At 36.4% G+C, this 16,374-nt stretch overlaps 1 protein-coding gene across 1 annotated transcript in view; it reads left to right on the top strand.

Moving 5' to 3' along the window:
* OFCC1 (orofacial cleft 1 candidate 1) overlaps window positions 1-15,915 on the top strand; it is a 517,189-nt gene extending 501,274 nt beyond the window's left edge. The window contains exons 11-13 of the mRNA XM_033219478.1: window positions 9,916-10,131; window positions 12,496-12,748; window positions 15,793-15,915. Of these exons, the coding sequence (XP_033075369.1) occupies window positions 9,916-10,131; window positions 12,496-12,748; window positions 15,793-15,915 (592 nt within the window). The remainder of the gene's footprint in view (window positions 1-9,915; window positions 10,132-12,495; window positions 12,749-15,792) is intronic.
* The last annotated feature ends 459 nt before the right edge of the window (window positions 15,916-16,374 follow it).

Here is a 16,374-nt window from a genome sequence, read left to right as displayed (position 1 = left end):
ATTTATCGACCTGTTTAAACTCATATACACTGCGTATATTTTTCTCTTTCTACTGTTTTCAACATATCTGATATTGTCACTGGTTTGGGTTGCCTTTCTACTTTTGGACTCCGTACTGCCAAACGCCTATTTATCTAATATATACAATCCAAACTATGGTTTTAGGAAGGAAACAAAGAAGAGATCAAGCTATGTTCCTTTGTTTCTTGATTTCAATGTCTGAGCTACTTATAGATGCCGTTAGAACCACAATGCGATTCTTTTCACTGAAATGTGTTTTCCATTGCCTGCAATGGTGACTACAAAATGAAAAACTAATTTTGTGATTCAAAAGTACTTTCTTTGACTAGTTAGTGACCTCTCAGCTTTGTATAATAAGCAATTCTTCTTTAAAAGTGGCATTTGCTTTCCCAGGAATCTGACATATTCTCTTGTTTGATCCTCATAATAATTTGAAGTGGTAGACAGTACAATCTCTTGTTTTTATAGAAGTCATTTGAGGCCCAGAGTCTAGATAATTTATGAAATATCACAAAACTATAGATAGAAGAGCAAAAATTTAAGCCGGAATCTCTGCTGTCAGCCTGTACATAGCCCTGCCTTCCCTCATCCTTCAGTGTGGGCAGCCTTACGTGTCTGGGAAGCTCCTGATGACATGCTTCTGGCTAAGCTGTGAAGTTGTTTTTCTTTTCTTTTTTTTTCTTATACTGTTCTGTTAACACATTATCACACAGCTCATCAATGTAATTGTTTTCAAAGCTAACTGCTTTTACATTATTGTTCCAATTATTAATAAAACTCCCATTATGCATCAAGTATTTAGCTATTTTCACTTATGAAGTGCTTTGTAAACATTTTAACTAATTAGGCCAGGCAAATGCCAGCAAGGTAAATGTTCTCCTTCTTTCTAAGAGATTAGCTGCAAAGCTAAGTCACTTCCCAAAGCCAGAAGGTAAGCTGCGATAATAATTGTGGCAAAAGTCATCCATTTCTGCTTCCTGCTCTGCTATTGTTGTTAAGTCCGGGACAATTGTTGTCCTTAGTTTTCATACATCTTAATTATCATAAAGCACTGGCCCTATATTTATTCATCTTTGACTCTAAGAAATTTTCTCTTGGAAAAATAAGTGCATTCAAATATTGCACCCAGTATTTATTACTACAGAATGTTAAGGAAAATGTTATTTTCAAATGGCAAAATTAACGTTCTAAAACAGACACGTACAACACACATTGAATTTCAAAAAATGTATTTGCGAAAAGGCAAACAGACTTTGGCATCCTTTGCCTCAAGTGGTGAAGTTTGCTTTCAATTTTCTTTTTATACTGTGATAAGTTTCATCGTTCCCTGCCCCCTCCAAAGCTTCTCTCTCCCATTCAGAGACTGTCATTGGAAATAACAGCCTAAAGAGTTTGGAGTCTCTTTGGATTCCTTCAACATACTTCAATCGCTGTTTTCTCATTAGAACATTTATACTTTTGTGCCTCAGTGGGAATGATCAATTATTTCAATGTCAGTAGTGGTAATATTACCCCTAAGATTTAGCAATTTTCAAAGATCTTTTAACTTAATTAGAGGCATTTGTTGTAAATTGAATTAAACCTGTTAAAAGTGCAATGTGTTATATTAAAAATATAATAGCCACGTTGACCAAGGAGACACAATTTTAAGGGGAAATGTCCAGTTTAAAAATGTCAACATCAAAATAAAGTTGTGAAGTTTTTCTTTTCATCAGGTTTTCTAAAAGTTGAAAGAATGGATAACAATTTTATCCAGAACATTTTGGCAAAAGTATATGTACAGATACCTATGTAACAAGATACACATTTCACAAAAATACTTGAAGACAAAAACAATAAAAGATTTGAGCATTTTAACAATTTTGTTAAAAAATGAAACTGATGTCATTTATAATTAATGTGTTAATATTTATCTAATATCAACACATGATTATAGTATTGTCATAACTTATTTTTGATTAATGCTCCTTCTTTCCAAATAAGTGCCTCCTTATCGTGACATATTTTACCTCATTTTCTTTTAAGCATGGTGTCACAATGAACTTGCCCAAAGAGGGTCACATAATGATATCTGGTTGTACCTTTCTTCAGAAGCCATTTAGAAAATCCTAATGGTGGCTTTCAAATTTCTTAGGTACCAAGCACATACATTGGCATGGGCTGTATGAATATTGAAATGGTAGATTATAGGAATAGGCAGAAGCAGTTCATAGTTTTAACTGAAGCCATTTAGAAACCTACTTATTCTAAAAATCTATTCATTTAGTACCTGTTCATTTTCAAGCACCTGCAATGCAGGAGGCATGGTGCTAGCACCTGAGAACACAGCAGTGAGCAAGACAGACAGTTCCTGCCTTCACAGAGCAGAGTCACTACATCATGAATATCAGTTTGCATTTTAACTGAGTTCTGGGTATATGTGAGTGGGTTGTATACCTCCTTCCTGCCATCCCTACCAACTCCCATGTAGTTAAACATGGCATGAGTTGTGGACATGCACAGGTTTTGGCATCAGACAAAAATCAGGTTTAAACCTAGGTTCTGGTCTTGATCTGTCTCTTAATAGCTGTATGATGTAAAGCAAGTAAATTGAACTTTCTTAGTTGCTTCCTCCTCTGTAAAATGAGTACAGTACCATGTGTCCTCCAAACTGGCCCTGTAAATTAGATACATTTATGAAAAGCTCCCAGTGCACAGTGTATTCAATGCATAATAGCTGCTAATATTACATCAGTAGTATTGTCTATGTCAAATACTCTCTCTCAACTTAAAAACTCTTATTTATAAACTTTTTCGGAGAAGTGAGTGGAGGCACATTGTTTCCTGATTAAGTGGATTTGCAGCCATCAGGCAGCATATGGAAAAAGAATCGCTTCAATGGGTGCTGGAGTGTCAATTGCTTCAGCAATATGGTAAATTCCATGAGAAAAGAAAATGTGTATCATGCTAGTCACCAAGATTTTTACAATTTTTTAAAGTTTCAGGTCATTTTCACACCATTCTGATTGCTTCTTGTTATCATGTGTATGGCTTCAAATTTATATTTCCAGTCCTGACATCTCATGAACTCCACTTCTATAAGGAAAACTGACAATTGGGAAAATTCTCTGGGCTATACCACTGCCATCTTCTATAAGAAGGTCAATATGAGTTTATCTTTTTCCTCATCTTCTCCACTCCCCGACCAATGATTTTTTTTCTAAAATGTCCTCTATTCAGTCACCATTGGGTAAGCTACCTGAACCAGAAACTTTGGAACCCTTTCTGAATCTTTTCTTTCAGCCCGCATATTCAGTCTCCACATCCTGTCCATAGTAATCGGACTTCTCTGGAGTACACTCCCTTATCTTTGTTCTTCCACCACTTGAATTCTCTTTTCTTCAAAAACGCAGCTGTTCCTGTTTGGGAGTATTAGGGGTTAAATTGTATTCCCTGCCCCCCCCCATATATAGAGAGAGAGAGACATATAATATATATATATATGTTGAAGTCCTAACCCACATTATCTCAGAATGTGACCTTATTTGGAAATAGAGTCATTGCAAATGTAAGTTAAGATGAGGCCATACTGGAGTAGGGTGGGCCCTTTATCCAATATGGCTGCTGCTCTTATGCGTAGGGACACAGACATACAGAGGAAGACAGCCATGTGAAGACTGAAGCAGAAATTAGTGGTATGCTGCTACAAGCCAAGGAGTGCTGGGGGCTACCAGAAGCTGGAGGAAGCAAGGAAGAATCCTCTCCAAGATGCTTTGAAGGGTCCATCGCCCTACCAGCACTTTGACTTAAGACTTCTAGCCTCCAGAAATGTAAGAGAATAAATTTCTGTTGTTTGAAGTCACTCATGTTGTGGTTACAGCAGCCCTAAGAAACTAACATGGGGACAAAAGACTTCTTCCTTGTCTGAGACTTGCATTCTCATTTCAGGAAGCTTAGTGTCTTAGCCAACTTTCATGTTACTGTGACAACAAGGAACACCCACAACCACGTCTGAAGACTCCAGAGTTCCGCCCTAGGTCGGGCATTACTGATAAACATTGATGTCGGTCACCATGCTTTCCGTCCTTTAGTATGGACCCTCCCAAACCTTTATTTATTCTGCAGCCAAAGCAATGTTTCAAAAATGCAAAAATAATATTACCCCCATCCCCAAGGGAAGAAAAATACAGTCTGCTGATGGTGTTGGGACAATGTCCAAACTCCTTTATATGGCATAAACTGGCCAGGTCTCTTCCCAGTAGTTCATATCTACCTCTCCAGCTTCACATTCTGGAAACATCTTCTCCTACTTGGACTTTCACCAGCCAGTTCTATTTGTTTTCAGTTTTGGAGACAGGATATTTTCTTTTGAAAACTGCATAGTGTTGGAATGCCTTTCCAGTTTTCCTACCCATTTGTTTAATTCCTCTTTACCTTGTAAAGCTCGTAAGAGAAGTCACCTCTGGCTAAGTTAGAGATAGGTCTATTCTATATGTTTCTTCATAGTATTTAGTACAACACTAAAGCACTTATCACTGGATTTTAGCTCTGTGTTTTATTTTTCTCCACTCATCTGTCTCTACAAATGGATGGAAAATGCTGTGGGTGAGTGGGGGTGTTATTCAATGGTGGGAATCGAATGGTGGGGATCCAGAGCTCATCTATATTAGCAATCTATTGCTGCTGGAACAAAGGACTACCAACTTGTGACTTAAAGCAATGCATGTTTGTTATTTTACGGTTCTGGAGGTCGGAAGTCTGCAATGTGTCTCACTGGGCTAAAGTCAAAGTGTCAGCAGGACTCCCTTCTTTCTGGAGGCTCCAGAGGAGTTTCCTTGTCTTTTCCAGCCTCTACAGTCTGTCTTCAGGCCTTGGATCATCTCCAGGTTCAAAGACAACAATTTCCACCATCCTTCTCACGTTACCCTTTTTCTGGGTCTTTCTTGTGTTTTCATTCTGTCTCTTCTGCTTCCTTCTTCCATTTTTTTTTTTTTTTTTTTTTTAAAGAACTTGTGATTAGATTGGGCTTGACTAAATCATCCAGAATACTTTTCATATTTTAAGCCCAGCAGCTAGCAACTTTAACTCCATCTGATACTTAATTTCCCTTTGCCATATAATTTCACATAATCACAGATTCCAGGAATTAAGGCATAGAATATTTGGGGGCCATTATTCTGCCAACTGCACTATAATAAAACCTGATATACTATATTGATTTAATGATAATCTGTTGAATAAGTTATACCCAATTCAACCAGCTTCTACAAAGGAAGAAATGCTTTTTTTTTTTTTTTTTTTTTTTTTTTTTTTTTTTTACCTAGGTTCTAGGTAAAGATGCTCACTTTCAATCAGCCTAGAGTTCTGTGGTCGCTGGGTTTCTTGCTAAAGTGATTCAGTAGCTGACTGATGAAGAGTCCTCACAAAAAACCAGGTGACACTATTTTAAAAATTCTTTGTTACCAGTAATACTACTTAGGCAAGTGACTTATCTTATTTAGGCTTTAATTCAGCCTCTGGAGAAGGGAATGCTGAGGGAATATAATAACACCTTCTCCAGCCATGAAATGATATGATATATGAACGTTTCTTTGATATCTTCATGATAATGACTCCCTGAAAAGGTGACTATTAAGTCTTAGAAAGCCTCAGAAGTCACTGAGGATATCCATGCTCAAAAACTTGCTGATGAGTGGGATATGGTGGAAAAGAAATTAAGAAGTACCTAAATAAAAGAATTACTTATAGATGATTATAATGAAAAAAGCACCATAATTTAAAAAAAAATGGTACAACCAGAGTGTGTTTGGTTATGCCAAAAGAAAGGAATATGGAAATTTTTAGTGCCATCTATTGGTAGTGATTTTTAAGTAAGAATTATAATGCATAATTGATGAGTGAATGGCTCTTTGTTTTATCCAAATTCCTAAGGATTCTTGTTAACTATAGAATAGATTAGTTTAAGAATGCATTCTCTTTTTTATACATTCTCTTCTTTTTTTCCAAAGCAATTTTGGTCTTTTTTTATTATGATTACGTGGATGGATCATAGAAATCTTGTTTGATTTCAGATCTCTATTAGGACTGGGCATGGAAGGTGGATATATGTGTGTCATTTGAAATGTGGCTAAAGTTCAGAGAAATAGGTTTCATTTAATAGCTGAATACTGGATGACCTCACCATTCTTCTCACCCTCTGGCAGCTCACCCCGTGAGCAATAGAGGAGATGTCCGCATGAACTGAGAAGTAGCTGCTGGCCTCAATGTGATTTTGCAGTGATCTGTGTGCTCTGTGGCTTCCTTCATAACCAACAAATCAATTCCCACTATGCGTATTACACACCCCAGTGGCAGAGGCCATTTATTATCCTTTTGATGGTCATACTCTTTGTACATAACCAAGAAAGATTACAGAGGAAAGAAAAGAACAGTTGCAATATGGATGAAGATATTCCACAATGGCACTGCATTTTATCATGTAAGCCTTGCATGCCTATAAGGATACAAAAGATGCTCTTTTTCAAGACAATTTTGAAACATGGAAGCAAAATTCTTTTTAATGAAAAATGCTTCAAGAATGAGAAGTGAAGAGAAAGTTGTAGAGATAATTCTACAACAGTTCTAAATTCTGTACATTTAGATTTCAAGGGCAAATTTAAAACAATTAAAAGACTGTCATATTTTGTTTTTGTATGGGCATTGTTAATAACACTGTACTTGCCTAGTTTTGCTCAATTAATTAGCTTTTGATATAGTCTTTTATTTGGCATCATTCAGTTATCAACTGATTCTTTTATTAATTTCTAATTTGCAGTATATAAATTTCTAAACTCTCAATGATCAATTCAGGGATTTTCCTGACTCTTTGAATCCACATGTATCTAATAATAGTTACCATTATTAGATAAATCAAAAAACAAATATTGACTTGTGGTGACTAGGTATAAAATAATTGAATATTTTGAATTTGATGTAAGTGGTTCCTAATGAAATTTTGGTGTTATTTGTCCTAAATCAAAAGTCTGGTTAAAAAAAAAAGCACATATATCTGAATGTGAGTAGGAAACATTTTTATAGTAAAACTAATGGTAAAAGAATGACTTTATAGTGGGTTCTGTGCATACACACTTAAACTGCTTAGTCATTTATGTCAGTGGATATGAAAAGAACAGTGGAAATTTCCAAAGGTCAAAGAAGCTACTGTCTTTTCTGTTTTGCATCATTTGAGACTTTCCAGGTTTTTTTTGTTTTTTGTTTTCAAACAACACAATGCCAAATCTGCATTTGATTTTCCCTTCCCTTTGAAGAGGCAAAACAATGACAGAGTAATTAACTGAGGAGGAGATCATGTACAGGGTATTCTGCTTTAGCAGTGTGGAAAGTTCTGCATTTCATTTCACATGATGGTAAATGGAGTGAGGTATTTTGGAATCCCTTCTATAACAGAGTTAGCCACTGACTACATTACTGTATATAAACCAAACCTTCTTGGGGTCTGTTTCCTGTTTAACTGTTCCTCATTTGTGTAACTGAAAAGAATGCTCAATGAAAAGGCTGCATCTTGCTTTCCATTAGGTGATGGTCTACACCTTCATGGAGAAACACACACAACAACAACAAAAAGGAATTGTCAATATCAGGTTCGGTGCCTCACTAGTTCTGTGCAGACCAAAAGACTGTAATCGTGGTCTGTAACGCTAAGAGGGAATAGTATATTGTCTTTTACTTGTTGTTTTTTCTTTCTTTTTTCCCCCACTCTTGTTTTCATGATTTATCTTCTCTTCCCATGTTATGTCATCATATTTGATCTTCAGAGAGCAATGAGCATTTATATGTAACATCTTTTGAATATGTCCATGAATTCCATTTCTTTGCTGTCCCCAGCACTGCTCTGACTTGCTGTGGTTCGTCATTAAGTCACTGAACTGCTTAGTCTGTTACTAGTTTCTCCTTTGGTAACATGTTTATTATTAGGACTATTTTTCATGGAGGAATTTACTATCTCATTCTGGAAAATCTTTCTAGAATAAAATTAAGCATGCTAATCCAGGAATTTAGAGACTAGTTATTATAAAGATCAATTACTGGTTTAATAAAACACATGGTATATACCCATGCGATTTACTGCCTTAATTAAATAAATATTTGCAAATCCATATATATATCTTCAAAAATAAAGGGAATCATATCATCATTTAGTCAGATTTTTTACATTTCTTAGGCTCAATGGAAGCCCAGACTAGTTCAGAGTAGTGCTGGGAAAAATTAGGAGAAAGAGAAGCAACAGATTAAGTGTTCATTGTTTTGTGAATGTACCACAGTGATAATATGGTTCAAATTGTTTTATATCTGTTGACCTACTCATCATGCTGACCCTGAGATATGGGTGCTATTACAAGCTTCTTTTTCCATGTGAGCAAACTAAGGCATAGAGAAGAGTTATATCCAGGCTGTCAGCTCCCAGAGATTTTAGTCACAACACTGTGGTAACTCTACTGTATACTACCTCCACAAATTATTTGGACTGAGTGGAAAATGCTTTCCGATTGTTCAGTTATTTTCAGATGGGCTCTTCATCTTTTCTCTTGCAAAAACTATAATTTTAGAAACTTTGACATCTCTCGTCCTTAATGCCAAATATTGAGAGGAGATCAGAGCTAAATCAGAATACTTTGTATGAGATCCTTTTATATTTTATTTCAACCAAAAATACCAGTATTGTGTCATGTAATGAAAAAGTTCTTAAGTTTTGAATTTGTATTCATAGATTTTCAGTGCCATACTGATAATTTCAATTTTTAAAATGAAAATTGATCTTTAACAAGTTACATGCAAATAATTTAATCTTCATGTAGAGAGATAATTGTGGGTGAGAGAAGCAGGAATATATTTTAGATTTTACAAATAAAAAATACGTTTACCATTTACAATAATTTATTTTCATGTTTATTTTTAAAAACTGTTCAATTATGGTAAAATCCACATAACATAAAACTTACCATCTTGGCCACTTTTAAGTTACAGTTCAGTGGTATTTTCCCGTTGTGCAACAAATCTCCTGAGTATTTTTATCTTGAAAAACTGAAATTCTGTACTGTTAGCAACTGCTCATTTCCCCTCTCCCCCATGCCTGCCAACCACCGTTCTACTGTCTGTTTCTATGATTTTGACTATTTCAGATACCTCTTCATGTAAGTGAAATCATAAGTATGGGTTCTTTTGTGACTGGCTTATCTTTCTTAGCACAAGGTCCTCAGGGTTCATCCATGTTGTAGTATGTGTCAGAATTTCCTTCTTTGTTAAAGGTGAATAATATCCCATTGTTTATGTATATACATCACATTTTGTTTATCCATTCATCGACCAATGGACATTTATATTGTTTCCATGTCTTGCCTATTGTGAATAATTCTGCTATAATCATGGGTACACAAATATCACTTCTGGACCCTGCTTTCAATTCTTTTGGATATACATCCAAAGGTGGAATTGCTGAATCATATGATAATTCTATTTTTAATTTTTTGAAGACATACCATACTGTTTTCCATAGTGGTTGAACCTTTTTACTTTCCTGCTAATAGTACACAAAGGTTTTAATTTCTTCACATCCTTGCAAACACTTATTACTGTGTATGTGTGTGTGTGTTTATAGTAGGCATTTTAACAGATGTGGGGTCGCATCTCATTGTGGTCTTGATTTGCATTTCCCTAATTCATGTTACTTTATGTTCTCCTATAATGTGAACAATCCACTATAGCTAAAAGGAACATAAATAGTTTTGAGTCCAAGTATTTATTTAGAAATAATTTTGATCAATTTTCCTTTCACAGTGTTTCACTGTTATTCTCAAAATATCCTACTTTTGGTTGTGCTTTAAGCACGGATTTTATCTACTGTTTCTTTGTTTGCAGCTGTTCTTCAGTTGCTGACAGTAGATCTGGAGACTTCTTCAAGCATCTCCATTTTGTGCTGGTATCAGTGTCTTCAGAACTTCAGTTATTTCAATGGCAAAGCCAGGGCTTCTGGTACATTATCCTGCTGATGGTTTCTCTCTGGTTCCTGAGGCTCTACCTGCATTACCTGGGCCAGTGGCTTTTCCTCCAGGCCATTTCAACTCCTGTTACAAAGTGAGTGCTTTCCTCTGAAAGTCAAAGGAATGTATTTTCATCTTGATAGGACACATGAAAGTACAAAACACCTCTCCCATCCATTTACTGTACAACCTAAAATGCAGAGATTATTTGAAAAGACAAAAATGTCTTTATCTAAGAGCAAGAACTTCTATTACAGTTACAGTCTCACCTGATGGGCCTGTATATATAAGTACATAACTGGTACATCAATATTTATTTTAAATTTAGCAGATTCAAATATGTCCTAATATCTGAGCAGGTTCCAAAAAGGAATTTAGCAGCAATGTTTTATTCTATTTTGATTTTATCATAGTGACTTAGGCTGAAGGTATTTTAGAAGTAATGTAAGTGTGATTTATCACCTATTCACAGAGAAGCAAAGACTGCTTCTTCTGCAAAATGATTGAATTCAAACAATTACCAAACTCAAGCCCAGGCAGCTTTCTGGGCCATTATCCTCTGGAAAAAGATGACATTTTAAAGGTTATCTCTTTATAAACATGATTCCAAAGACACTGTAGATAGACACACAGATAGATATCAATACAAGTAAAATTCATTTTCTCAAATGTAGATGGTACAGATAAAAATAAAGTTGTGTGTATATTTTCAATTAAGAGTGCAAAGAACTTTAAGACTTTATGAAAATAATATATATGCATATTTATCTTTATATATACATATATAGTTATTGATATTCTTTGAAAATTAAATCATAAAGGTCCGAATATATTATGGAATATGCAAATGTGTATATACTAAACTGCATTTTCAAGGAGGAATTTTTATATGGATAGTCTCTTTGTTCCTCCTTTCTTTCTTTCTCTTTCCTTTTTTTAAGGTTTCCAAAGCAGGAAAAACAAATTTTATATGCTTGGCCTAGTTGTTGTTTGCTTTTCACTCTTTTATTCTTCAATAGGAAAGGAAGCCCTATCTTTATTAGTTGTTAATAAAATGAGACTGCAAAATGTATCCTGAGAGCCCCATTGAACCAATTTCTTAAGCAACGGAGGACCTAAGCTACAAAGGATATTTTTCTGGCTATTGTCTCAGTCTGCAGGCTTGAGTTATACAGTAGCTCTGTGTCACATCTTAGCTGTGAGCCATAGCAATAACACTACCAACAATGAGCATGTCTTCCACTCTCGCTCTGTGTCAGATACTATGCTAAGATATTTACGTACATGGCTGGGCACGGTAGCTCATGCCTGTAATCCCAGCACTTTGGGAGGCCAAGGCGGGCGGATCACAAGGTCAGGAGATGGAGACCATCCTGGCTAACATGGTGAAACCCCATCTCTTCTAAAAATACCAAAAAAAAAAAAAAAAAATTAGCTGGGCGTGGTGGCAGGCACCTGTAGTCCCAGATACTTGGGAGGCTGAGGAAGGAGAATGGCGTGAACCCAGGAGGCAGAGCTTGCAGTGAGCCAAGATTGCACCACTGCACTCCAGCCTGGGCGACACAGCAAGACTCTGTTTCAAAAAAAAAAAAAAAAGAAAGAAAAAAGAAATGTACGTACATTATTTGATATTCGCATAAGAACAAAGCATAAAACTTTCTTTGAAGCACAAGTCAAGGAGTGGGTAAAACAACAACTTTTAGTAGATGGCAGATAAATAGAATGCACAGGCAGGATTAACTATGAAGCAGCTTTACATAGGCTGAAATTCAGGGGAGAAAAAACTTCAAGTGAAATAAAGTCTCACTGCACAGAAAGTCAGTGGCAAAGCCTGGGTCAAGGATGCTTGAATGACTGGGTTCAGATTGGATCTAATTATTGGGTTAGGTCCTTCAACTGCGTCTAGTTGACTCTTTCAGAACAACAAAGGAGTATGATATTTTGGTTGTTAGTGGTGACAGTGTCATTTTTGTTGTATCTGGGAATCTGCTTACAAGAATCATGAGTAAAATTAATCAGTTATGCTGAAACTCTAAAGGAGCATTAGATTTACATCTAGTTCTCATTTCTGTTAAAGATTGACACAGTAGAAAGTTCACTGGTATATTTCACATTTTAAATAACCTACTAAAATGTACCGTGTGAACTGCAGAATTGCTCTTAGTCTTTAGAATGCTCTGTTCAGTGGCTCAAATTGACATACTTTCTATGGTGGCACAGGACACTGAAAACAACAACAAACAGGATAGAGTTTACCTTTTCCTGGGAAGTAACATGTTGAGGGGCTGGGAAAAGATGAAAATTTCTACCAATAAATTGGGGGTACTACTAAGTGTACAGTTTTCTGTATTTAAGAAAAAGAAAACAAAACACAGAGTTCTTTAAATTGGTTTGTACACTTGGTATTTTGTACAGTTCCTCTTGTTTGCCCTTATGCGACTGCCTTCTTTTCCCACAGATTCCATTTTTCTCTTCACACCGTTGAGCTTCGCTACCCAACTTCCTCACTTCACATTGGAGAAGAGCTTCCTGTGGTTGTGATGGGGCCTTTAATGCTGAATGCAATCCTACTTCTTTTGGTTTTGATCAGATGGGGCTGTCAGCTACTGTTTGCCTCCTGCCCTGATGTCTTGTCAAAGTTAATCATTACCATGGGACTATGGACAGTTCTAGACCCATTGGCAGTGTTTATAGTGGATACTCTCCTGGGGGTAAGTCAAATGAAATAATCAGGATATGAGTCCTTGACATAGAATTTAGCTTTAGTCCATGAATCATTTGACATGGAAAGTTTCAATCATAATGAACAATCAATATTCATCTTAAATCGAAATTAAGTTTCTTCTGATAAAAAAGTCATGGATGTCTAATATAATCAATTTAAGTGTAATTTTAACTCATAAATAAACACTTGAAAAATAAGCCAGAAGTCATGTTGAAGATCAAATCCCAGCTAGCTGTCACATTTGTAACCTTATTACAAAGAAGCTTTATTTTGTTATATTCTTTTGGTGACATTTTTTAGGTAACTTTTTTAATATTAAGGATTTTCATAGGCAAATTTTGCAAAAAGGTAATTGCACAGTAGTTCCTTTAATTGGTTAGGTTATTTATTGACTATGATGTAGTACTCTTCTGCACTAAATACAGTCAAGAATGAAAGCTTTTTAAACATTTCTAAGTAATAAATGTATTTTAAAAACTACCGCATAGGCATTTATTTAGACTCTTATGATGATATTGAAGTGACATGGTGCATTTTCACCCTAAAATATATATTTCTAGGATTACATAATTATGAATGATGTATTAAGGTACATAATGACATGTAAATAATGGTAATAATAATTCTAATATTTGAAGAGTGCTCTTGTATTTTTCAAGCATCTTCACACAATGTCTTTGATTACATATTTATGACAATCCTGTAAGTTGATGGGGCAAGTATTCTTCTCACTTTACAGCTGGGAGAAACCAGATGCAGAATTACATGACTTATCTGAGGCCATATAGCCAGTTCACACTGCACCCACGACTAGGACCCAGATTTCTGAATTCTGAGGATGATGTTCCTTCTATCATGTTAAAATCTCTACTTCAAGCTTTCAGTCAATATATTGCTTTGTGAAATTAAATGTATGTTATCCCTGATAACAATTTTTTGATTACCCCAAAATATTTAATTTACCAATGAATTTGGGGGCTATAATTTGAGGCAAAAATGATGTGGCTCTTAGTGTAAATTTATTACCATATCCAAATCTATTGCTTTGAATTTGCAAGGCGTGGGCTTTCCTAGAGAGTGTTACTGAAACGTACTGATTCTCAAACCTTATTCTGTATCAGAATCTATTGCAGGCTCTGGTGAAAACAGATTGCTGGGCCCCATCCCCAGAGTTCTTTCTCTGGTGGGTCTGAAGTAGAGCTCAAGAACTTGCATTTCTAACACATTTACAGATGATGTTGTTGGTCAGGGACCACAGTTTGAGGACCACGGACATTATGGATGCATAGGAAAGCTCTGATGAGCCGACTAAGAAGATCTAGGAATAGCAACATAGGTTGGAAGATGCAAGCTCCTGCATAGGCAGGGCTCAATTGGGCATCCTTTCCTAGGCAAGGCTAGGCAAGGCTCAATGGGGGATCATCCTTTCCTATCCTGCCTACTTGCCGTGACCCCTGACCTGCAATTTAGCAACTTTACTGAAGCTCCATTTAAATTACCAAATGCTTTAGATTAAATCATCAAAACAAAATTAAAGATACTGGCAAACAGTGGAGTAATTCAAGCCAAGAAACACTTTACCTTGGAGTCATCACATTTTTAAGCAATTTCAATAGGCAAAAGAAGAGACATCTGAATTTTAACTAAATTTCTATATTGTAAACCTGGCCATAAAATATCATTCCAAGCAAGGGAGCATATAGATACTATAAATTAATCATTATGATCAAATATTTATTTATAAAATTATCTTAATTTATGAAATAATATTCCACATTTGGTATATTTCTCCTTTTAACAAGAAAAAGGAAAGTTTCATAACTGGAATGTATGTGTTTGGATTATATTCACCATACCAAGCAAATCATAGAGATGGGTGTTTTGCTGGACTCTACTTGTTAATTGTGTTTGAAATTGATTCTTTTGTCAACAAAGTGCTTTTAGAACATTTCCATCCATGAAGGTATCTCCCACTTTGGGTGCTATAGTAGCAGAGCCTGTCACCATTTTTCGCACTCTGTCTCAGGCCCTAGCATGCTATTTCTCTGCCTGAGCCCTAATCTGGATAAAAAGTAGAGGAAAGATTTGCTTTCAAGTTCCCTGGGGATCTTATTAAAATGCACATTCATGTTCTCACTTATATGTGGGAGCTAAATAATGAGTACATATGAACATAAACAGTGGAATAATAGACATTAGAGACTTAAAAAGGTGGGAGGAAGGAGGATGGAAGGGGCGTGAGGGATGAGACATTGGCATGAGGGATGAGAAATTACCTAATGGGTGCAGTGTATACTAGTTGGGTGATGGTTACATGAAAAGTCCCAGACTTCACTACTGCACAACATATTCATGTAACAAATCTGCACTTACAGCCTCTAAATCTATAAAAATAAAATCATATTTTAAAAAATAAAACAAAATGCACATTCTGAGTTAGCAGGTAGAGCCTAGGATTCTTCATTACTGATAGACCCCTAGATGGTGCCAATGATGCTAGTTCCATGGACCACACTGTGAGTTAACAAGGTGCTACACACTTTGCTGAGAAGGCCTTTCCTTTCATTTTCCTGCTTGCTAGGCTGGGCTTTTGCTCACTGGGAATAGCTGGGCTGCTCTTCACAAGACTGGAGTTCTCAAAGCTTTAAGTGCACTAATGTCTTTGTAGATTTCATATGAGAATTCTGACTGCTTATTCCTGAGTGGAAATGACCTTTGCCAGAAATGCCCAGAACCTGCCGACAAGTGTGATTGTTGACTCTAACTATGTAGACCATTTAACATTATTAAAATTAACTAAAACAGTGCCCCTCAAGCCCACTGGTATATCTAGTTTCTAGTCCCACTGTTAGGGATTAGTGAAAGAATCATGTGCCAAGGAACGCTCCTCAGTTCTTGAAGGACAGACCACTGTGTGAAGCCTCCATGCCTTTGAGCACCTTGACAACATGGCAGAAGAGGGAGCCTTTTGAGTTAGAAGTGGCTGTGTTTCCTACCCCATCTCTAAATTTTTTTCACCCTGCTGATTAGCACATTCTGATTCTCAGTGAACTGAGCTGCAGCCAGCTGGATAACATCTACATTCCTACCTCTCTTATTCTCCAGGATAATAAGGTGACTGTGGCATTGAGGATTGATGAGCAGGAGATGTAGAGAGGAACGCTGTCTGCATTCTGGGAGGACCAACTTCCAATTTCTCCCAGAGTCCTAATGTGCATATTGAGTAGACAGGGTGCCGGGGCTCAGCCTACAGCCACATCACGCGTGAAGCCATTAGGGGAGGATGAGCAGCTGTCCCTGTGGTCCTCTGAGATCTCCTCAGAAGGATGTCTGCAGCAATCTTGGAAGGACTTTCTTGTTTCAGTTAGTTCCCTCAGGCAGATAAATAGGAGACCAGACCACTGTATCCAAGGCAGCTGACAAAATGAGCAGAACTTAATTTACTCTGGACCTCCGATGTAATCTATAGGAAAGTAACCTCTAGCGTGGCCATCTCAGAACCAGTTCATAGATCTGGAACCTAATAAAGGCTGCCTTGGATTCCAGTAGATGTATAGAGCACCCTTCTCTCTCTCTCCACTTGAAAAAAAAAGCTAAATTGTTTTCCAAATT

This window comes from Trachypithecus francoisi, unplaced genomic scaffold, assembly GCF_009764315.1.
Source record: "Trachypithecus francoisi isolate TF-2019V2 unplaced genomic scaffold, Tfra_2.0 Lachesis_group10, whole genome shotgun sequence".
Lineage (NCBI taxonomy): Eukaryota > Metazoa > Chordata > Mammalia > Primates > Cercopithecidae > Trachypithecus > Trachypithecus francoisi.
Note: the sequence above shows the minus strand (reverse complement) of the source record. Positions and strands in the feature narration are given on the sequence as shown.